Below are 24,851 nucleotides of genomic sequence, written 5' to 3'. Positions count from 1 at the left end.
GATTCATTCATATCAGTTTGTATCTTCTGTGGATCCTTCTCTAGTATCATGGGCCAATCCTATAGATCAGGGGTCGCCAACCTTTTTTGCATGCGGGCCACTTTGGTACTAAGGAGAGCTGTGGCGGGCCGCACTAATAAAATGTTAGGTAGGTTGACTCTTATGCTAGAAAAGAACGCATTTCGTACCCAGTATCCAGCGTTACATGTTGTTCATATTTATGTTAGAATACCGCAGCAACAAAATTAATCGAACAACGCTACTGCCAGGCCAAGCTCCTTTTACAACACTTTTGACTTTTTTAACAATGCCTAATAAACGAGGCCACTTGTTTTGTGCACTTATAGCGAGGCGAGCGGTTTCATCAGAATATTCATCGCCAAGCAAGAGTGGTGTTGTTACTTGGCTTGGCAAAAGATATCTTGCAATTAACAGTTTCAGTAAACAAGGAAATGTTTGACACATTGCAATACAGGCAACAATAGTGACCTGCAAACAAATCAGCGAAAAATAGGCTCCAATAACAGGGAAAAAGAAACCAGGTATCATGAAACAAACGCTTGTGGAAATCACCGAAAAATCGTAATTCATGAACAGTCTTCCCTCTAAAAAAGCAATGAGTTGGTTTTTCATCCTTTTTGTGAGAGTCTGAAAACCGTCTTTCTTTTATTATTGACAACTCTCACTTGCGGCGCTTATCAGCATGGCAAGAATTGTTGATCAACAACATTTTGCAGTAGCCTACTTGCTTCGGCAGAACATATACTAAAATTGGAACGATAGGCCTACAGAGAAGATTAGCATGGCCCTGCACAAGGATGACACGCAAAATCGTGAAGCGTTCCATACATCTTAAAAAAAAAAAACGTTTTGCAGTACTAAGCTAAATATTTTCATAATACAATCAGAAAAAGTCTCTAAATTTATACATAATATTTTGCCAATTTATTATAAATTGAGTTGGCACACCGACCTATTTTGCCAACAAAAACTTGCATAAAGGGAATACTGCTCGTGAAACACAAAAACGATGAAACGCACACTAGTGTTTACATGACATTTGTAAACTTAAAATAAGCAACCCTATGCTCACAGACAATTTCGAAATTCGAAAACAGACGTTTTAATCAACCACCGGGACAGTGTGGCTGGACATCGCATTGAAATAACTTTAAGCAACCCCCACCTAGAACTATAATTTGATTGGTCGGTCGGTGGAATCGTATGCAAAGCGAAAATATGCTTTCCGGAAAGTATTTCTTGCCTTCGTGCTCTTTAACTCCTCAAGAAAAGTATTTTTGGTTATACTTGTACGCTGATACCTTCCGCGGGCCGCAGCGATACAGCGTGGCGGGCCGCATGCGGCCCGCGGGCCGCCATTTGGTGACCCCTGCTATAGATGTTTGCTGGTACACCCTTTCATTTTCTTTGAATAGAGTTGCCAGTTTGACATTCCACTTTTTTATCATTGAGATTTACTTCATGCGTGTTTCCATGGAAGTGAAAAGTATGTCTTAGCTCCTGCGGCTTTTTCTTTGCGGCATTATTGTCTTCCTTGTGTGCTTCTTAGGAATTTGAAATGCTAACTAATAATTTTAGCACATTCTTGCAATCGGTAGTTTGATACATATACACGTTGTTTTACGTCTATTTAGCGTTGTGCGTTGCTACATGCCACAGTGCGTTTGTGTGTCGATATTAAATTCATCACTTGGAACTACAGTGGTTTTTTTCTTAAACCAACGCGTCTAGCCTTGAATTTCATTATTATGATTCGCTATTAGTATTACCACAGCGAACTTGCAGCATCAGACTAAAACAGGTCATTAACAACATTGTGAAGCAAAAAATAAACTGAACTAATAAAAAAAAAAAAAATTGGTCACCGGCCTGCTCATCAGTATGAAGTCAAATATTAAAACAGTCTTATTATGATTTTTCCTTAGTTTTAATGTGTTTTCTTGGTGAAGGGATGACAATTAATTAATAAGTTCCGTTAATTCTTCAGTATTTTTTTCATAAACATTGTTCAAGAAAACAAAATATTGTTTGTTTGTTTGTTTGTTTGTTTGTTTGTTTGTTTGTTTGTTTGTTTGTTTGTTTGTTTGTTTGTTTGTTTGTTTGTTTGTTTGTTTGTTTGTTTGTTTGTTTGTTTGTTTGTTTGTTTGTTTGTTTGTTTGTTTGTTTGTTTGTTTGTTTGTTTGTTTGTTTGTTTGTTTGTTTGTTTGTTTGTTTGTTTGTTTGTTTGTTTGTTTGTTTGTTTGTTTGTTTGTTTGTTTGTTTGTTTGTTTGTTTGTTTGTTTGTTTGTTTGTTTGTTTGTTTGTTTGTTTGTTTGTTTGTTTGTTTGTTTGTTTGTTTGTTTGTTTGTTTGTTTGTTTGTTTGTTTGTTTGTTTGTTTGTTTGTTTGTTTGTTTGTTTGTTTGTTTGTTTGTTTGTTTGTTTGTTTGTTTGTTTGTTTGTTTGTTTGTTTTTCATATCTTTACCCTGCATTGCGGGAAAGCGGACTTGAGCGCTATGCATCGGTGTACGCCTTCCGACGTACTCCTGACCCACGCTGCAGCCGACGGCAATATCTGTTTCCGGTTGTCTACTCTACTTATTACTGAAATTTGGTACTACCCATTACTCGAAATCGATCACTGGGTAGAGGCAATTATCGTAAAGTTTCTTGCCCAGAGAAACAACAGCAAGTGTGGGCGGCTGGAGTCGAACATGCAGGCTCTCGACTGCGAGCCCAACGCGCTAACCACTCGGCCACTGCTGCCGACTTTTGAAAGGCTCCGACTAGGCTACATCCTGTAATTTCCACGAGATTATCACGTGGTAAATTGTAGTGGGGCAATCAAGTTTTAGCCAATTTGTTAGCTTTATGCTTTTTTAAAAAGGTTTAGCTTTATTTAGCCTATTCACTTGAAATAGGCAATAAACATAGGAAGTAGGCTACACGTTTAAATAGGCGTAGCCCGCTTGTTTTGCGCTTTCCCAACATGTAGCCTACAGAGCTGCACACAGAGGCTCGGAGTAAATCTTGCTTCGGTTTAAAATAAAAAACCCACAAACCGCAGAAAAAATCGTAGCCTATGATGGTTCCGCTGGTCTACAAATGGTTTTTCTACAGATTATAAAAATAAGTGTTATGAGCTGAATTTAGGCTTCCGATTTTCTTCTAAAATCAGATTTAACAAACTTTTCATTAAATCGAAGCTCGGGTGTTCGCTTCTGATTTTTCAGTTTAGTTGTTTTCATTTCTGACAATCAAAGCGAAAATAACAGAGGCTGGGGTTTCTACAAACAGGTAGCCGCGACAACACACGAACGTCAAAAGATGCTATCGGAAATACAGTGGTAGGGTAGCCTATATAAGCTACACTGTAGCCTACTATAGAAAAATTTTAGTAGACTACAGTTGCAACACTTTACGAAATTTAAAATTGAATGTAATGTGGACGAATTAACATTAAACTTTTTTAAAACCAGTTTTGGTAAGGAAAGAGGTTGCTTACTAATAAAAACTTTGAAGGTACCGTATTTAAAATACGATAAAAATTAGACCATGTGCAGTCATTAAGGCAGTTAAACAGCAATAAAAAGTCATACTGAATCATACAAGATGTTGCAACTTGATATAAGATTGTGCAACATGACTATGGCTGTTTCGCCTCATTCTACTCTCGATGCTGAGCACACTTATTGAATAGGCTACAAAGGGCTATGTCACATTTTTCAATAATCTCAAAAACTAAATCGTGTAGCCTATCTTTTGGCCGGATGCAAATACGGCAGTGCCGATGTTATCCATATGGAGGAAAATTGCAGATAGAATCAACAGTTATAAGGTTTTGTATTGAGCAGTTTGAGCAACACCTTACAGGAGACGGTGGCTAATGCTGCAGCCGGCAACTAGGCTAACTAGGCATTTGTAAAATGGTAGAGTATTATCAAATCAAACGCGTTTAAATGCATTCATTTTTTTATTGTAGCTTTATTGGCTTACATAAAATTCTGCCATGTTTAAAATCTGATTCGCCAAGCCATGTAGCCTAAATGCAAGTGGCAGCGGGTTGATTGATTTGCAATAAAAAGAAATATAGCTTTTTTATGTATTCTTTCGCGGACTCATTAACTACGAATGCTTTTATGCTGCATTGAAATTGTTGGTAAAAGTTAAACTTAAGCTTTTAATCTAAAGCAACCCCACTGGTCAACTTTTTTATCGTTTTACTTTAATAACTGGAAGAATAATGAGTGAAAGCAAACAACAATTTGGGGCTACTGCTCGGGACGTCGAAGGTAATACACCACTTATTCCTCCCGCATATGACTCCGTTTTATGGCAATGGGAAAACGCTAAGAAGAAATCGTCTGGACCATTCGAGTTCACAAGATCTGCATTCACCATCTTGTTTGGTACAAGTAAGTACGGAAAACTAAACTGAGAAAGACAATTTCAGGTTTGTCTGTTATTGACATAGGCTATCAGTAGATTGGTTTAAGATAAGCTACTCTTCTTCTTATTTTTCGTATACTGTAAATCTTTATCTTCTTCGCCACTTAAAGAGTCGAGGGGCTTTGCCTTTTACCATCCTTGAGTTGTGGCGATGACTCGGTCTAGGATCTTAGGCTATACTTAACGCTGCTATCGGAGTTTGAAATACGCTACATGAAGAACTGATGTCTTTTAGCGTGCCGGACGTAGCTTAAGCCACCTTTGAAGACTGTTTAGTTTTCAGTAAAATAATCCACTCGGTATTTACGAATTTTCCATTATTAAAAAAATGTTCTCAATAGCCTACTTTAGTAAATACTAGGCTATAATATTGGTAGGCCTATAGCATTGACGAATTCCCAAGGACACAACAAAAGAAATAATGTTTTTTTGTTACTATTGGACCGAATATGGCAAAAACTATTTAAACAATCAAACGACCAACAGGTCAAAACTTTACCTTCAGTCAGTGTTAAAATTCACTTTTTTATTCTAAAAACGTAAACTACTTAATCTCTAATCTAAAAACCAAGCTGCCAACAACAAAATCTGTCTGTGAAAATCAATTTAGATCTATAAAATGCGCTAGTCCTGTGATATCAATATTTTTGAGTCATAGAGTGTTCCCTGATGCATTAAACTTTCTTGAGGTTATTCAGTTATTACTATAAAAAGAGCTATCTTCAAACTTTAACTGACTAAATCTACCAATATATTTGCTGTCTCTGTTTAGCAAAATATTTGAAAAGGTTTTACACACTAGAATTATAGACTATACAGTACACTGGATCAGGGGTCACCAACTGGCGGCCCGCGGGCCGCATGCGGCCCGCCACGCTGTTATGTGCGGCCCGCGGAAAGTATCAGCGTACAAATAAAATCAAAAATACTTTTTTTGAGGAGTTAAATAGCATGGGAAAAAATACTTTCCGGGAAGCATATTTTCGCTTTGTATACGATTCCACCGACCGACCAATCAGATTGTAGTTCTAGGTTGGGGTCGCTTAAAGTTATTCCAATGCGATGTCCAGCCACACTGTGAGCATAGGGTTGCTTATATGGAGTTTGTAGATGTCATATAAACACTAGTGTGCGTTTCACCGTTATTGTGTTTCATGAACAGTGTTCCCTTTATGCAAGTTTTTGTTGGCAAAGTAGGTCGGTGTGCCAACTCTATTTGTAATAAATTGGCAAAATATTATATATAAGTTTAAAGACTTTTTCTGGTTGTATTATGAAGATATTTAGCTTAGTACTGCAAAATATTGTTAATCAGGAATTCTTGCCATGCTGATAAGCACCGCAAGTGACAGTTGTCTAATATAATCAAAAAAAGACGGTTTATAGACTCTCACAAAAAGGATGAAAAACTAACTCATTGCTTTTTTAGAAGGAACACTGATCATGAGTTACGATAGAAACGTTTTTTCGGTGATTTTCACAAGCATTTGTTTCATGGTGCCTGGTTTCTTTCTCCCTGTTATTGGAGCCTATTTTTTGCTGAAATGTTTGCAGGTCACTAATTGTTGCCTGTATTGCAATGTGTCAAACATTTCCTTGTTTACTGAAACTCTTAATTGCAAGATATCTTTTGTGAAGTGAAGTGACAACTCCACTCTTGCTTGGCGATGAATATTCTGATGAAACCGCTCGCCTCGCTACAAGTGCGCAAAACAAGTGGCCTCGTTTATTAGACAATGTTAAAGAAGTCAAAAGTGTTGTTAAAGGAGCTTGGCCTGGCAGTAGCGTTGTTTGGCTAACTGTGTTGCTGCGGTAGGCTATTCTAAGACAAACATTAACAACATGTAACGCTGGATACGAAAAGCGTTCTTTTCTGGCATACGAGTCAATTTTATTACCTAACATGTCATTAGTGCGGCCCGCCACAGCTCTCCTTAGTGCTAAAGTGGCCCGCATGCAAAAAAGGTTAGTGACCCCTGCACTAGATGAATGTAAAGTTATGAGTTCGTGGTTGTTTGATTGACCAACTATCGACCAACATAATTGCTGTCTTCCTGTAGTAACTTATTTCAAAAGTTTTTACATGTATTTCAAGAAACCCTATGCATGCTGCATTATAATATATAGTTTATAGTAGTGTACAACATGATTTCTTAAACTATGGGTAGCGACTCTAAATAGAGCAGCAAATGGTAATTTTAAGGTCGCGATACAGATAAAGTAAACTGCTCAGTGCTCACCAAGGGGTTGCAAGAAAAATTATTTTTCTAAAGCGCGGTTACACAATGAAAAAGTTTGATTAAAAAAGAGATTAAGACACTGGGATGCACGCAAGAGCACTGCAAAAGACGGATTAGATGCAAACACTGCGGCATTGCGAAGCTTTCATCCATTTACAGATTTCCTCACTCAATTTTCAGTCTGTTCACCCCAAGGAGCGTCATTTATTTGTTTTCTGAAATTTGAGTTTATTTAAACCGTAATTTGACTTTTTATAGATTATGTTTGTGAAGTGTTTGGTTAATTTATAATTATATGTTATACAAAAACATAGCCTACACTTTTGTGGAGCTAAATAGGCTATGCCACACAACGGCTTAGTTGTGAAAATTTGTTCCTTTACGATGTATTTCTTTTGCAGTTGGTTTCACAATTTTTGTTGGTGTAATGTTGGCCTTGCCAGTCGCCATGATAGTTGTAGGTGAGTGCTTTTCAATAATTTGTTGTAACGCCAAACGGACGCTCAGTCTGTTTCGTCTGGGACTCCGTTTTTTTTTATTTGAAAGTATCGATTATGTGATTACTTCCTAGTAGCCACCCTCCAAGACACGCATGCATCTTTTGTAGCATTTGATGGACAAAGCGTGGTAGATCTACATTAATATTGTTGATGTATTTGCAGTAGCCTACTGCATATTCTTTAACGCTACCGGTAGGCTACGAATTGGAAGTAGAAGACACCTCTCTCTATAGACTAATTGAACGATTAGTTCAATTTCATGTCAAGCATTACTGCACCAATTGGAAAATTTTAGTCAGACTGTTAATTTTTTAATAACAGTCTGATTCAGCGTTTTTCAACTTACTTTTTCTCATTTTCTACTGCTTCCCCAAGGCAACAAAAAGCTTTATATCATTAGGAGACAGCAAACAATAAAAAAATCTCAGAAAATGTCAGTCAAACACTAGCAGTAGATGTAATCAAAATCTGCAAAATGTGACAAATCAGGCCGCATCTCCAGGTGGCCATGGTTGGATATAGTACGTTTTTCTTATAAATGTCTTGATTTGTAACTTACAGTCACATTGGTACCGGTCCAAAGTATCTTCTCAACTGCCCTGAGCTTGTCATTAAAAGCAAGTTTAAAGTCATGCAAGCCGCCTATAATCTAACAATCTCTGTATCATTTATTGCCCAACTATCGCCCATAAATTCAATAAAAATGTTGATGATCACGTATGGTTAAAACACAAATAGTTTGGCAGATTGACGATAAATCACTTCCTGAATGCATCAAAAATAGCTAAAAGCTGCTCTTTCTTAGCTTCCCGCTGCCGGAATAGACTAATCTAGTCAGTCTTAGCTTCCCGCTGCCGGAATAGCCTCAATTAGTCAGTCTTAGCTTCCCGCTGCCGGAATAGACTCATCTAGTCAATGCATGATCTCGAGCAGAAAACGTAACTTAAAATATGAGCTGTAAAATAAACATCAAACAGCTGCTATGAGCACGTATTATTGGCAATTGATAAGATTGATTTCAAAACTATTGATGTAGCTTACAGTAAATCTGTTGAGTAAACTTTCAAGCAGCAATATTTGTTTTTTACGTTAGTTCAACGTCTACAGACATTCAATCAATACAAAACGGATGGATTACTACAAAAACTGCTGCAGAAACTTTTATTTTAATTTCCTGGCCGTTATTATATTTTATGATTTGATTGATTGATCTGATCTTCATCTTCGGAATGGGAAAGCTTCTTTGAGAGTTTAATCCTGGCAGTTTCGCATACTTGTAGGGGCTTTGAACCCTAGGGCGTTGACAAGGGGGTCTAGGTGGTACTTTTGGACCCGGGCCCGGAATATTTAAGGGCCCGTACTATTTAAAAGATTCCCGCGACTTCAAACATTATCAAGATCTTAATATAATCAGAGGTTGAAACAGCCACTTCAGCCGTCAGATGGTAAAGTACCGGGTCCCTTTCTGAGTACCGGGCCCACTTCAGCTCTCTAGTGGTAAAAGAGCCACTTCAGCCACCAAACAGTAAAATAAGACTTTAGTCTGGTATAGTGATTTCCCTAACCACAAATATTTAGTGAAATAACCCAAAACACAAAATTCAAAATAAACAGGTTAATGTTTGTTTAAACTCAACAACTGAAATGGCACGGGTAAGAAGATTGCTATCCATATTTCTGCATTCAAAATTAGACCAAAACCGTTTTTCAGATTGCAGCAATCAGCAAACGTTTTATTTCTTAGCTACTTTTTTTCTATGTCTGTATCCTTGGAAAAGCAGGACTCTTTGATTACATGCTTTGACATGCTTTAACCCTTTGAAGGTTGGGGGGGGGCTGTCAATTCAACTTTTTTGTATTAACAGTTGTATCTCTAAAACCACTGAGGCTGCGACTACGAGATTTCTTGACTTTTCCTAACTTTTATTCACCTCTATTGAGCTGAAATTTTGAGCGAATAAAAGTTATAAATTGAGAGATATAAGGCATTTCTCAGCACATCCTCTGAAATATTTCATATTCTATTGTTCAAAATTTTCCCACCAGCTGGATGAAAGCAATTAATTTGGCCCATGTCTCGTTAATCAAATGATTTAAATTGAGATTATGTAAAAAAAATTTAATCACAACATTGCAATGCATGTTTTTCATTACTCTATAAAAAAAATTCCAAATAATTCAAACGTCATAAGTCACATCAACATTTCAACGTATATAAGCAGTTCTAAAATTTACATAGTTTTAATTTTCGGATATGCTCTGCGTGAATAGTTTTACAAAGTGAATCCCAAATTTTGAAACCGTGCCTTAAAAAATAACAGAGATATCACTCCTAAAGCATAAGAAGAATCGACAGCCCCCCCCCCAAACTGAGCAAGACTCCAGGAGCCCAACCGCCTAAGGGTTAAAACGGACACAAAGACAGATAGATTATATCGCTTTTCATCCTACAGGATTGATATTATTGTAGCTTGTAAGCTACAATTGTACATTATTCTTGATATTATAAAAGAGTTGATATTATTATCCTATTGTACAGCCAACGTCACAAAAACCAAGGATCCAGAAAAATCGCAAATCAACAAACCTATTGTTTTTTTTTTGTTTTTTTGCAGGGGCCATGAATTTGAATAACTGCCCAGTTGAACGTTACGTTCCAATCTGGCTTGTCGTCAGTGGCGTATTTTTCGCCTTTATGCAACTTGGTTACATTGGAATGACACTCAAGGAAAAGAACTCAAGCAATGAAACTGAAAATGAAAACACAACGAAATCTTATAACCTTTGTAACAGCTTGGTCAGTTGTTTCAACTTTGCTTGGTTTATTGCAGGTAAAGTAAGCTATTATTTGAATTCTACAACTATGCCTCTTTAACTCACCTAACTAGACCTTTGTGTCAATGGCATGAGTAGCCAAACGAAAGTGACTGTCACATACTTCAAGAATTTTTTTTTAGCTAAAGTAGCTTATGAGCACAAAAATACGGCATTCAAACCACAATGTTCACACTAAAATAAAATTGGTTTCGAAGACATTCATGGGGAGTTGTTATCGCTCTAAATCAAATGGTAGGCGAAGCCTAATTGTAGCCTATCAAGTAATCACGTAATGGTATGGATGTCTCTTGCCCCAGCTAATGTTTTGCAACCTTTTACCTTCTTTCTTGAAATAACCTACATGATAACACTTCAATTCTCTGATAGCGGTAGTGGTGAAGAGTCTGTGGCGACGAATTAGTTGTGAGATACTGGCTAGCTCAGCCTCACGAGCGAAACACTTATTTATATCGCGATCAATTCTTGGCAAACTCGGCCACCAAGAATCTACACAGCTTTTGTTGCTTAGACTTTACAGATTTGTTTTATGTGCTCAGGTAACGTCTGGGTGTTCCGCATTTACGCTCCTAACACATTCGATCCGGAAGCTGTGGATTATTGCGACCACAGTGTCTACTACTTTTCTTTTTGGCTCCTTATTCTAAGTTACATCTTTATGATTTTGGCTTGCTGTGGAATGCCTGTATTTGCATGTTGCTTGTTAGGAGAAAACAAGTCCTCTGCAACAGAATCTAGAGCTGCTCCAACGACATCAAATGGAGACAATTAATACAGGCTTTTTTGTGATGTTTATTGTTTTGCTTTTGCTATTAAAGAATTACTTCGTACATTGGTCAAGATATCAGTTCTTTTGAGGAACGCTATAAAAGACAGTCCTATAACGAAAGTATGATGAGGGCTGGGGGAACTACAATGTAGGCTATGGGTTCCTTTCCATGATAGCATCAGTCCTTGCCTGTGGCCCACATCGTCTGAAAATCATAACATGTCATGGCATGGTTACCAAAGCGCACTGCTAGATGTTCAACAATGAGTAGTCCACTCATTATTCAGTCTTGAGCTGATACCAGACAGATTGCATGCAATTTTATGACGTATATGGTGCATCCAGGGCCGTGTGAGCACCATTTCAAGCCCCCTCTCCCCGAAATCCACGATTGGGCCTTTTTAGTGATTTCTCTTAAAAATAGGACCAGGATGCGTTTAGGCACACTCTTTCAATGTGGGGAAAAATTTACATTGATTGTTTTAGCAAAGAGTAAACAACTTTTAAGATTTTATAGAAGAAAAAAGTGGTTAATAGGCTATATGCTGACAATGCAGAAGAGATCTAGAAAAAAATTGGGAAAGGACTAGAATTTTAACAAAGTAAAATTTATAACATAAATAAACCATGCAATATAAAACTTAATGTTTGAAGAAATGAAACGGAAAAGTGGTGTGGGGGCTTGCCCCCAGAAAAACTTGAGAAATGTAATCTTGTTTTGGTCACTTTTTAGGCAGTTTAGGATCAATACATTGTTTTAATAAAGTGCACACTTTGTATGCAACCAAATTCATTAAATAAAAATTGGATTGAAGTAAAACTTTTATGAATTCAAGTTACAGTAGCTTACCATTTCAATTTTTTTTATTCATAACCACAAAAGGATTTCAATAATTTATTTTATGAAAGTTTGTATAGCCTACTCTAGTGTGTTGTACACTGTACAGTATAGCCTTTCAGCAGGCTAGAACATCGCAAATTTTACCTGTCGTGCCCACACCTCAGTGGCGTAGCTAGGAGGGGGGGCGAGGGGAGACCACCCCGGGCGGCACGTCTGGGGGCGGCACTTTCAGAGTAGGCCTACAATTTTTTATTTTGATTATCATCTGATAAAAAAAAACGCATTTCATTTTCACATGCTTTTTCTTGAAGGGGCAGCAAAATCTGAATCCGCCCCGGGTGGCACATTCCGGCACATTCCCTAGCTACGTCACTGCCACACCTTCACAGATAATATTTTCATTTCATAACTTATTTCGATTTACATAGAAATTAATCAATTTAATTATTATTAATTAACTAGGCTATTTGAGTGAGCAGTATTTACTTCGAAATATTGCATCATTTTGTTTTTAGACACAAAAAACTTTTCACTTCTTCAATCCCAACCTTGCTTTCCCAATATTGCGGAGATGAACGAAATATGGTTGAGCGAGCGAGAAAAATTTAAAAAAATTAAAATTACAAGCCAAAAAAACGTTGCATGAACTAAATATGAGTGGGCCCCTATAGTTAAAAGTACGCCCCCAGTGGATGGTTTGAAAAGCAGTAGGCCTAAATACGGTCTTATATGATTTAATTATCTGTTGATTATGGAGTTTTTGTGGTACTTTTTACTTTTTAAACAGTCAAAAAACATTAGACAGATTAAAATGAGTGGGCACCTAATCAGCCATGTCCTCCTCCCGGCCGTGAATTTTTTTCCTACAAACTTTCTGTCGCATTTGCATATTTCTGTATGTGTAGCCATTACTGGTTACCGCGCTGCGCGCGTAACTGTTTTTACCGATTCATTTTATTCGCTTAGCTTCCAAGTCAGCAGCCAATTTTGCCCTCCAGGTCCAAATCTAAACATTGAACTTAAAAAAAACGTAGCCTTGAGACACATCTAGTCTAGTCAAGTTTAAAAAAGTTGAGAAAAGAAGTTGATTCTGGTCACTCTAAAAGTAAGGAAATTTGACAATCTTTTAGGTTAACCCTTAACAGGAAATAAATGTTTTACAAGGTAATCGTGCCGCTGCAGAAAATTGTTGTATGCAGTAGTGTTGCCAGATAAAGTAATGTTTTAAAATATCGTAAAACAATTGAATCGTAAATGGAAAAGTAGCGTTGAGAAAAGTTTGGTGCTATAGAGATTGTGTAGCCGATGAGAATTAATCATGAAGAGGGGAAAAAAACTTTTATTTTTTTCTGTTGTGAGAATTCTACTGTTTAAGGATAATTAATCTAGATTACTATGGTGCCATTTTATTGTTGTTCGTTATTTGTGCATTTGCAGTTTGTGTATTATTTCGTTGTTTTGGATATGGACAGCTTTGTCTGATGCAAATAAATATTATATTCGAATTGTGTATAATTGTACCGTACTATTTTTGCAACAGGCGAAATAACAGTTTTAATTCCCTTTCTCCTTCACTGCAGCTGGTATACAAGTCCCCCTCCCTTTGGCAACTCATGACAAAGAGGAATTGACCAAAACATGTAGATTGAAGTGTGTGAACATGAAAGCAAAGTTTCACCCTATGTTTGGTTGAGTCCTGTCTTTGTCATAAGTTACCAAGGGGGGGGGGGGGACTTGTATACCAGCTCCCAGAAAATTAGGTTGTTAAAACTAAGGATAACCTGTTGTTCAAAAAATAAAGTTTAGAAGAAATACAAACAATGTTATATGGTAAATTTTCATCAATGCAGACTGTCAAAAAACAAATGAAAGTTTGCCTTAGAAAGATAATGTATGTAATATGGTACATTAAACACTGAAGGGCATGCTTGCTTCAGGACAAATTCCACACACCGCACAGAAGCCACAGCAAAGGCAAACGCCAAGAAAAGCTCTAAACATGTGCAAGCTATCAGTTTAGCCAAGTTAACGTCTTTTTCAAAAAAAGCATGTTTTTAACCCAAAAAGAACATGTTTACACCATTTCTATGATCGATTCTGGGGTAATTCAATGGTGGAAGTCGGACAGCACAAAGAAATTAGCTCGAAAAAAGTTTTGATAATAATATGTTCAATATGTTGTGTCAATATTTTAAACAAAAAGCAGTCAATCTTGGGTTGTAAGTAAAAGCTCAGGTAAAGATGCTGATGAACTTTTGTTACATTTTTAAAGGTAGGCCTAGTATTTAAGTATGGTTCCTTTATTGAGGGTGGTGCCTACATATTGTTGTTGGCTGCCAGGTTGATTGGTCAGAACGTCTCGAGACGGTCAAAAAGATGTTCTTTCGAAACTGCTCCAGAGCAAACAGCTGTGTTTTGAGAAGATAATGAATGTCATGCTAACATGATGGAAACATCTAAGTCGACTGTCTGCAGTTAAGTCGATGACTATATATACCGTATAGCCTACCAGTGTAGCCATACATGGTAGTCTTTTGTAACTAACAAATGTTTGTTAATAGTAAAAATGACAGCTGTAGACACGTTTTTGCTCATAAGGCTCAACTCATTAGCGGTGTAGCAGCGATTAAAAGCTCTGTGGCATGAATTAGTGGTGTGATACTGATAAGCCCAGTGTCATTTGTCAAACATGTTTCTTTCTCAATTTTGCTAGACTTGATTGCCGAGATACATTTTTTGATTGGATAAGTTTTCATGGCTATTGTGGAGGCAACATTGGTATGGTTAGCAAATCACAGCTGCTCAATTTTGTAGTAAGTACAAATGTACGATACTCATCCTTGTGTATGATATCAAGTGGATTACTGGTACTCCTTTTACATAAGCTACATGTTATTTTTGCATCCAACCAAAAAGCATTTAACAACATTATCTGACAATAACACATTTCTTATTGTTTCACTGGCTTAAAATGCATTTGGAATTTTTTCCCAATCTGGCGGTTTTTTGAGGTACATTTGGCATTTTTTGAAGTTTGGGTCTGGCAACTTTGACAAAGCCTGACTTAATTTAAAGAGTACATTTTTATGTTTTATTTATATAAGTTGTTTGATCGATTTTCATATTTTGTAATGGCATAAAAAAGCAATTTCTGCTTTTAACAGTATCAAACTTTTTAAGCTGGGCTAAGGAAGTGGTTCAAGCAAGTTGGAATAAGTGCTTAAATTTTGTTATTATATTTGATGGCTGGTTTTGAAACAGTATTGGATGTAATTGAAAACAACTCAAACCATGATAATGACAGTGAATGGTAAGGGTTTTTGAAATTGACATAAATTTAATCCTTTCTTGGTTTGGTTTGTGGCTTAAGAATCTCATATTGTGGCACCACAATCATTGTAGTACCACCATCTCAAATTATGGTGGCTTAAAATTTATAAGACCCCTTTCAGCAATGCCCTGAGGCAAAAGAGTAAATAGTTAGTCAATTGTATGAAATGTCACACAAACATCACAAACCATTTTATCATAGCATGGTAACAAATCAAGCATGAAGACCTTTTTTTACAATTTAGTTGATACTAGGTGCTGCTAAGTGAAGAACAGTCCTAAAATATGTTGCTTAATGGTGGAACATACAGTAATGAGTACGTTTACTGTACTCATTAGTATGGCAAGTTAAATTAGTCATGTGGAATGCATCCTAGATTAGGCTACTATAATTGTTTATGGATTTGTATTTTTAATGACGTGATGATAAAACTTGAATAGGCTAACAGTTGGGTATGCTGAGAATAGCCTACTATGTAATTGCAGAATGGCCCGTTTCGGTGAGTCCGATTCGGTGAGTCCGATCCCTTAAGGGGGGATTTTTTCAATTTTTTTTTCTTAATTATCGGGTACCGTAGCCTAATTATCATTGCCGTTTTAGGGTTAGGGGTTAGGTGTTAGAGGTTAGGAACTCACCGAATCGGACTCACCAAATCGGGCTCACCGAATCGGACTCACCGAATAGTAGCAGACCCATGTAATTGTAGTCTACATTGATAAAGTAACAAACATGATATTTGCGTCAAATAAAGAATAGCCTAGGGCTGTCCCTGTAAGGTATATGGTATCCTCAAAGTTTTTTCGCAACTGTCACATTACATTACAGCTTTTATAGTAGACCAAAACTGTGAGTTGGTGACAAATGTGATGTAAGTAGTAAATAATAGCGAACAAGTCAATTGATTTGAGATTTAAACAACCTCTTATGATAAGTATTAAAATTCTTATTTTGAATTAAACTATCTAAGTACAGTAAGTCCATTTCATTTTCTCTTATACAATTAAATCTTTCAGGTGTTCCCGAAGAAAAATGTCATCTTCTACACTTCACAAGTATGGAAGCAAGTTTTGCAAAAAGATAATCATGAAAAAGGATCAAATAGTGAAAGGAATATTGAAGACTAAGTATGCTTTTAACACAAATTCTCTATAGATTCACTGTTCTAAAATCTGTTCAGTTTACTTGCTTCTTGGCAATTGCACATTTAAATGCAGTTTAATGCACCATACTTACTCAAAATACTCATAAGCAATATAGTTTACTTTCATATTAATTAGGCTACAATTTTTCGTGGTTAACACAAACTTGCCACCAATTAAATTGAAATCTACCTGGAATGTAGGCTACTGTAGACAAATTCATTGAATAGATTTGTCTAGTATATGTTGGAAAGATCTCTTAAATTAATCAGTCAGCAGTTGCTTAAATTTTAAATTGATTGTTTTTGGAGCAAGCAATACACGTTGCAATGCTAATGTGTCAGGTTAGAAAGTGATGTAGCAGTTTGTTATTTGCTAGGCACAAAGACAGACCAAAGTTGAATATTAGCTTCAGTGATGATACAAATGATCATGTTTCAAAGGTAATGTTGTTTCACAATTTATTTGGTAAAAATAGTTGGTTGGTTTTGAATCTTTATGCTTGGACTGAGAAAGCCTCTAAGTCTAAAAGGTTATGTCTGGCAGTTTTGTAATTCGCATACTTTCAAAAGCGTTGAACTAGGCAAAGTAAAGCTTCTGTTTGTTGAAGTGTGATTGTCAGTGATTTGTTCCATCACCCACGATGTGCCGCCAAATGAAAGACATTCCTTAAAATGCGTAGCTGAAGCATACACCCCAAGAGTTGAACAAGCACTGCTTGCGGTTTCTTTGTTCGCAAAGCCGGGCATTTAACTAACTAGGCTATGGAGGTGAACAATTGAAAATAGCCTATCCCAGCTTATTTTATTTTTTATTAAAAAAGCAGATAGATTTGTACAAATTGCAAAAAGAATAAACTTTAGAACTGTTGTAGTTTTCGTTTATACATCAGTGACAGCAAATGAAATGGCAGTGTCAGTGTGCAATTGTCAAGTACTAGAAAAATGTGTTTCAAAGCAAATTTACTGGCTCTGTGGGGCTTTACAAACTAAAAAAATGTTGCAGATATAGAAAAGAGAGATAAATACTCCAACTGTAGCCTAAGTGTTTGATCCTTGGAATTACAAAATAAACAAGTAATTTATTGCATTAGGCTACTTGTAATCACCCAAGACATTCTCCTATAACCTATATAATTCTATATCCTATTCAACTTACAAGTTTTCTAAAAAGTGCCTTCAATAATGACAGTAATCCATATAGCCGTATTAAGCTATTTCATTAGCATGGGCCCAGTTTGTCATATAGTTTATGTTGATGCAAACTATAAATTAAATAATAATGGATATTTTATTGAATATGTTGTTTACAGATTTCCAATGACAGTGTGCATTCCGACGAGAATCAACTTGAATTGCCTTGCAACTCAACGATACGTAAAACTAGTGACAATATGGAACACTGTAGGCCTAAGAGAAATGCATCAAAACAATGGGGAAAGAGACAAATAATACCCAAAAAATTTCTCAAAAAACTGAGACGGCACAAGAATGATCTTAAAGCTGTGTCTTCATCTAAACAAAAGCAGATTGAAAGACAACATGTTGATCAATGCATTCTGGAGTACGAATCTTTTGACCAACCAACTATATCTCTTCGTAGTGTCTCACCTAAGTTTGAAAGCTTACAAACAGTGAAAAATATTATTCTGCTATGCAGCGATGCTAGTGTCACTGATTGTAAAGGAAGGAAATCGGATTCAATATCAAGAATTAACAATGAAGCAATTAAATCTTCAAGCCAATTTGATGATGCCACGTTGATGTCTAAGTCAAACAAACGTAAATTGATTGAGACATCACCTACCACTCCGAAGATCTTGCCAAAGAAACGAAGAAAAAGTGTTCGTGTTAACTCAGCCAGCCATACCATGCTGGCTGAGCGCAATACGACCGCTCCTACAGAATCTGTAGCTCCATCAACCGAGGTGTCTGAAGCAAAAATCAATTCTAAAAATAATGTTGCTCGATCAGAAATTGCCATCAATCAAACAGAAACTGAGAATCGAGAATGTTTTTCTCCCACAAATTATGGTAAGTTTATTTAAAACTGATGTCAATAAGCTACTTAACTTATTGCTACTGTCTCTGTGTAAGTAGGCCTACAGTCTCTTTTAGACTTAGGTAAACTTTTTACAAAATGTTTTATCAAGAAACAATAGGCCTACAATTTAGTGAATAAACTCTTCGTTAGAAGTGCATAGTTATTCAAAGACGTCGCAAAAAGTAATCTGAAAGATATAATTATGTCATCCTGTAATCTAAAGCCTTCACAATAAATCATGTCGATTAGTTTCAGCTGATGTACCTTGTAGTGGCACCGTGGAAACACTTGAAGAATTCATGGACATTAGCTTCTCTAACGACGGCAATGTTTTTCACAAGGTAATGCCTTTTTAAAAAGTCTATAGTTTATGTACTCATGTAGCCTATTGGAAATAAATGCAAAAGAAATTGTATGTCAAAAAAGGCTGAGAACCTTTTTTACCTTGGCAACCTTCGGTTGCTTATTTCTAATTATGTATTCTTTTATCGAGTCCTCTAAATTTGATTGGTACTCCATAGATTGACAACGAAGTAGTACTCTAAACGGTTTCACTTGCTATACTGGGTTGCAAGCTGTGTGTATACAAGAAAATGGTTCGCTGTTTTGAGCTCTATGTATAGAAATATATATTTGAGCCTTAGCTCCCAATTCACCATTGCTTATCCAGTACAGCCAACACCGGTTTGGAGTCGATGTAGTATCTTCCACTTTGCCCAAGAAGCGTTTGCTATTGGGGGGGTGGAGACACTGGCGGGGTACCTTCATTTGAGTGAAGGATACGTCATTTTTAAGTTGTTTTTTTTTCTATTGCTTAAGTTTTTCTTTTGTTTTCGTTGAGGTTAGAGGTTGGGTACGTGTTTGGATGCTTTTTCTTGACCTCAATGCTCAACTTGATCTGTGTAGCACCTGGCCCATACAAAGAAAGTTTTTTTTTACGTGGTGGCATTAGCCTTTCTGCTTGGCTGTTAACATCTATTCTTGTGTGTGATGATGCAATGCTAGCAAGCAGATAAAGCGTGTTGGTATTTGTAGGCTTCAGACACCCCAGTAGTAAAGCAACAAGAATGGTTGAACACCGAGTAAAGCTTTTTAAAATGACAGTGTCTGTCACAATTTAGAAATCAGTGCTTGGAACTATAGAAGCGTGCACCATGGGAAAAGTAAAATAGCTAAAAAGCTCTTATCGAGCACAATTTTGATACTGTGCGCCTATTTTAAGCTTAAAATATAGCCAATCTTGATGGAGTTGCTGTTTTAACTTGCTAATTTAGAGCAATCAACTCTCCGCTAGTGACATAGTTTAGGCTATTGTGAATTTGATTTTGACGTGACTATTATGACTTTATCTACAATAGTAGGCTACGGTAGCGTAGTGTACAGATCGGCAAACTTTTTTTTTCTGGTTTAGGTTGACTGCTCTGGTGGATTTTTATGCGACCTGTTTGAGCCACTTTGACAAACTTCGATCTCACTTATAACGGTTGAGGTTATATTGGCTCCTGAAGGATGTTTATGTGGTTTCGCTTTGTTTCGGTGTCTCTGTTAGAAATTGCGTTGCTTGGTAAAACGTTTACATGAGAATAAAATCTTGTAGTTTTCATTTGCTGTTAGCAGAAAGTGCAAGCATTAAATGTTGAATGAAATTTACCAATATTCCATGACAGCCTATGTTAGCCTAATCACTAATCAGTCAATGTGTTGCCATTTTTTTAGGGACACATTCTGGAACCTCCAATATAAACCTAGGCTACTTGCGGCATTTTAGGCTGCACGTTGGTCACAGTTCAGCTTTTTTTCTTAACATTACACCAAAAACCAATATATGCCATACATAGCAGAGGTCTAGAAGCGACAAAACGCAAACGTTATAACGTGCTTAATACCGAAACAGTAGGCTATAGGCTAATCAGTTTAAAACTTGGCACGGTCGCAACACGTTTTTTAAGAAAATACTGTACAAAATTGTCAGCTAAAAAGCATAACTGGACTCAAAAAATCGAAATTAACATGAAATATGTGTTGTTATAAATTAAGTTTCATCACATATTGGTCACAGCGGTAAACCATAATCTCTTCGTGGGAAAATTGTAACCTAAAGTTCCCGGATCCGTTCGTCTGTATGTAATGACCGAAAGAAACACTCTTCTGAAAACGTTTATTCAATAATTGTATTTCTGTAAAATTAGCCTCAAGGCTCTCAAAATTGGGACGCAACACGATACGCCACTAAAACTTGTCACTACAATACAAATTACTGAGATATAAAGACGGAAATTTTGTCCAGCTGGCAAGCACTAAGCAAAACAGTTAAATATGCGACCAACTTTTCAAGCAACAATTTTAAGAATGAGAGAATAGATTGCAATCTTCCAAACGCACGTAAGCAGCTTCTGTGACGTAATAATGATAAGCATTATGAAGCTATTCAAACACCTGTTGAATTTGGCTTACACCATATCTCGTAATTCAAGATTTAATGATTATGTAATGTTTCACAGGTGTGACAAAGGTGATGCAATCTTTGCTTATTTCTTGCAACAATCCATGACATAAGACGTCAGGTTCAGTAGACAACGGTTCTATGTGACGTTTGTTTTGAAAATTGTCCGTAACACGTATGGTGGCAGTAAATATTTTAAAAAGTCATTGAGAGTTAAAAGAATGATAATTTTTCATTTAACCCCGCCTTCCAAGTAAGGGAACGTTCAAATATTACGTAACGCTTTTTTTCCGAATTTTTGACCCCCCCCTCCCCCATGTATCGCCAACGTAACGCTTTTTTCAATCTCCCCTCCCCCATGTAACGCTTTTTCACTACGAATTCAGCACAAAAAACTACCATTCCGTACTCGAAAGCGTTACGTAACGTTTTGCTTGAACCCCCTCCTCCCCCGATGTGACGCTAACGTAACGCTTTGCATAACCCCCCCCTTCCCCTCGAAGGCGTTACGTAATATTTGAACGTTCCCTAACCCCACTTTCCCCTACCTTTTTCAACCAGTATCAAAGTGTTAACTAGATAACAAAAATTTCCCAGGAGAAACAAAAATATAAACTAGGTAGCCTGCAAACACACTATAGGCTTATAAACGTTAGATCGTAGCCTAGTAGAAGATGCACTATGTTGTGGTTTCATTATGTTCTCAGGTCGTTTGGAAAGGTTTATGACCCCTAAAACCAAAGTATAGCCTATTGTTGTCATTTCTTTCGTTTGCTAAATTAAATTAAACTTCACATTCAAAGTTGTCTTGAGTAATGGAATCAAAACGGCAGTAGCAATGCAAATTCGGCATCATGCACGTTATAACGTCTGCGTTTTGTCGCTTCTACCTTTTTCTAGACCTCTGCTATGTTTGTCATGTATTTTTTGTTGTGATGGTCAGAAATAAAAACAAACTGAACTAAAACTTAAAGAAAACAGAGGTCGTCATTCGCAACTTTGAAAGTAGCGCTCTATCGCTCCAATATGCCAAAAAAGAAGAGCACACTACTTTTTGTCTTTAATTGGCACTGAAAAGCTTTATCCAAGTAGCTTACCTTGAGAAGTCAAAATGTCCGCCCAGATAGCTTACAGTAGAATTCGCCTATAACGGCTTCGTTTATAACGTCAATTCGCCTATTACGTCACATTTCGCTCGGTCCCGGCAGAATTCCTATCTTTTACGTACATTGTAGTTCGGCTACAACAGCATCGCCTATAACGTCAATTCGCATGTAACAGCACCCTTTATTGGTCCCCAGACGTCTTTTGTTCGTTTATAACGTCACTTTAAGCCATCACCTTCACGACGAACGGTCAGTCTTTTAATCCAGTTAGCGCTGCTGCTTGCAAAATGTCTTTCCTTTATTTTGCTACGTCGTTCTCAGCAGGGACTTTAATCGAATTAAATTTTTTTCCCGCATGAAAAACTATCACGTGTAAAAAGCAGCTCTACAGCTGACCTTTAAACAACTCAAAGCAACAATTGTAGGCTACGTGTAGTAGGCTACTGTATAAACTAATTAACTGAATTAACTTTTTTTTCCCGCGTGAAAAACTATCACGTGTAAAAAGCAGCTCTACAGCTGTGTCAAATCCGAAACAGCTCAAGATCAATGCCTTTTTTGCTAATTAACAATGAACTTCTCTACTATTGCATGTAACGAGCTGTATTGTGCAAATTTCCTGTACCTTTCGCAGTAGGTTATTTTTTTTAAAACAATTTCTTTGTTTACTGTATTTTCTGTGTGCCTTTTGTCAGTTTGGTGGTACACAGTAACCCTGATTGGATTATACACCTCTTTCTTTAATCAAAAGACAGTTGTGGAATAGTTTGCTGTAGTTCGTCTATAAATAACGTCAATTCGGCTATAACGTCAGTTTTCGCAAATCCCCTAGAGGTGCCGTTATAGGCGAGTTCTACTGTAGTTGGTTAGTGCGTGACTCCGTAAACGAAGATGCTTCAAGATCAAGTGGCGCTGTTTCGACTGTCGGGGTGTGTGCTTGAGCAACGCACGTTAAAGACTGCTCTCCATTCAGTGGCACCCAGTGCTCTCATAAATGAAAACATGAAAGCCCTCAAAGCTACGTATAAAAATCCCTAGATTACATTAAAATTCCCTAAATCATTATTACATTCAGTTTCACGTTCTGAAACAAAAAACAAGAGATAAGCGGTTTAAACAACAACACTAGCAAAAACCATTTTAGGCTAGGCCTACATGACTATGTTGTTAGTGGGCTAAGTCTCAAAGCAAAAAGCAGTATTTTAAATTTACAGTGATGTTTAACATTACAGGGATAGCATGAAGATTTACCAATGCTTATCACATGCTAAAAACTGTGCACGAATAAAGACTTATTCATCAGAGCTAATTCGACTAGCAATTAGTTCATGTGCTTCAGCATCCGTAGCTGAACTCTTCACAGCCCTTGCCAACTTCAACAATTTAGCTCGATCACTTAAACCCAGTTTGTCAGCTGACTTCATAGGCTACCTTGTTGGGTAGCCTATGTAGCAAACCAACTAAACTTTCTTTTTTAAACTGTTTTTTTTGGTCAGTTTTAATGTCCTTCAAGCTAGTAAAAAGTCGTTCAACTGGGGCATTTGAACATGGCAGTAGTTAGCAATTTCGTGTTTCCTTTAGCTAAATATGAACTCAAATATGGAAGAAAACTTCACAAATAAACTTCCATTTATTTTGTAAGTGAACAAGACAAAACTGCTAAAATCCCTAAATCTTTAAAATCCCTAAACTTGTCCTTAAAAGTGGTCAAAAGTCCCGATTTAGGGACAAATTCCTGTAAAATGAGAGCACTGGTGGCACCTAATGAATGGAATAATTCCCCAGCAACAATCGGAAACTTCACTCTGTCAATATCGGTAACGGGCCTGCGTCAAAGCCTCTACAAATATGCAAAACTAACAGGAATAACATTTGAAGGCTTTGTCAGACCGAGGGTAAAAATTTAAAACGAAATCAATAATGTCTTTCATTATCACGTTTGTTACATTTTAATTCGACGTTGTTATATAGACCGTCATAAAATAAGTTCTGGGTGAAAATTATTTTTTTAGTCTCCAGTAGCCTACTTTCATCAAAAATCTGTTAAGGCGTTTCATTTATTTCCACTTAAATAAGTTAGAAAGTAGCCTAGTGGGTAGCGGAAGTACGACTGAAGCAAATGTAAGCTCCTCTCTGCTACTTTGGGAATTTTAACCCCATTTTAAGTCTAATTTTAACCTCAGTAGACAAAATTTAAACCAATTAACAGCTATTTTCACCAAATTTGAGCTTTCTGTGTACTACCGTTGAGACTACCCCATTGGCCTCTAGCCGTCGAGTCAGCAGCTACGCGGCTGACTTATACAATGTCTTGCCCCCCTGATCACAGCGGTAAACCATAATATCTTCGTGTGAAAGTTGTGACATAAAATTCCCGGATCCGTTCGTCTGTATGCGATGACACGAAAAGATACTCTTCTGAAAACGTCTTTTTTCAAGAATTGTATTTCAGCAAAATATAGCCACTGCCTGTCGAAGAAGGGGGGGCAACACCGTACCCACTAAAACTTGTCACCACAACACAAATTACTGAGATAAAAGACGGAAATTTCGTCTAATTGATAAGCACCAAGCAAACAGTTAAATATTGGACCAACTTTTCAAAACGACAATTCTAAAATGACGAATTGATTGCGATATTTCAACTGCACGTAACCAGCTTCTGTGACGTAACAGTGATAATAGCATTATGAAGCAATTACAGCACCAGGTAGGCTAAATTTGGCTTAGGCTACGCAAGATTTCGCAATTTATGATTCAATGACGAAATATTTCACAGGTGTTTCAAATGATGGTGAAATCTGTGTTCATTTTTAGAAATGTTTCATGACGTAAGGCGCCAGCTAGGTTAAGTAAACCATCAGTGGCGTAGCCAGAAAAAAATTTGGGAGGGGCCAAATATTTGATGAATTGAAAAGAACAACAAAGTGTTTGATTTAAGCCATCGCCACTTGATGTGCAGTGACGTATCGTGGTGGGTTGAGCAAGGGAAGCAATAAAGCTGGTGGGGGGTTAGAGGGTGCCGAAAGCACGCGTATTCTAGGGGGGTCCGGAGGCATGCCCCGGAAATTTTTTAAAAAAATTACACTTAAATAATGGATTATAGCGCTTTCTGAAAGCACTTTTAAGGTAATATTTGTATGAAATTTATTAGTA

The 24,851-nt window shown here is 37.0% G+C and overlaps 2 protein-coding genes and 1 non-coding gene across 3 annotated transcripts; all 3 read left to right on the top strand.

Annotated features, from left to right (window-relative positions):
- The first annotated feature begins 743 nt into the window (after positions 1-743).
- Positions 744-853, top strand: LOC145783743 (U6 spliceosomal RNA). The gene has a single exon (XR_014290959.1). It is a non-coding gene; the product is annotated as a U6 spliceosomal RNA (small nuclear RNA).
- Positions 854-4,203: 3,350 nt separating this feature from the next.
- On the top strand, positions 4,204-10,795 carry LOC145783549 (transmembrane protein 272-like). Its single transcript, XM_082595448.1, has 4 exons — positions 4,204-4,414; positions 7,090-7,149; positions 9,804-10,019; positions 10,563-10,795. The coding sequence occupies exons 1-4, from the start codon at positions 4,243-4,245 to the stop codon at positions 10,793-10,795; spliced, it is 681 nt and encodes a 226-aa protein (XP_082451574.1). The 5' UTR covers positions 4,204-4,242.
- A 4,014-nt stretch (positions 10,796-14,809) lies between these two features.
- Positions 14,810-19,732, top strand: LOC145783677 (uncharacterized). Its single transcript, XM_082595566.1, has 6 exons — positions 14,810-14,943; positions 15,978-16,088; positions 16,483-16,546; positions 17,416-18,136; positions 18,396-18,487; positions 19,558-19,732. Exons 1-6 carry the CDS (start codon positions 14,876-14,878, stop codon positions 19,603-19,605), a joined length of 1,104 nt encoding a protein of 367 aa, XP_082451692.1. The 5' UTR covers positions 14,810-14,875; the 3' UTR covers positions 19,606-19,732.
- The last annotated feature ends 5,119 nt before the right edge of the window (positions 19,733-24,851 follow it).

This window comes from Aplidium turbinatum, chromosome 14, assembly GCF_918807975.1.
Source record: "Aplidium turbinatum chromosome 14, kaAplTurb1.1, whole genome shotgun sequence".
NCBI lineage: Eukaryota > Metazoa > Chordata > Ascidiacea > Aplousobranchia > Polyclinidae > Aplidium > Aplidium turbinatum.
Note: the sequence above shows the minus strand (reverse complement) of the source record. Positions and strands in the feature narration are given on the sequence as shown.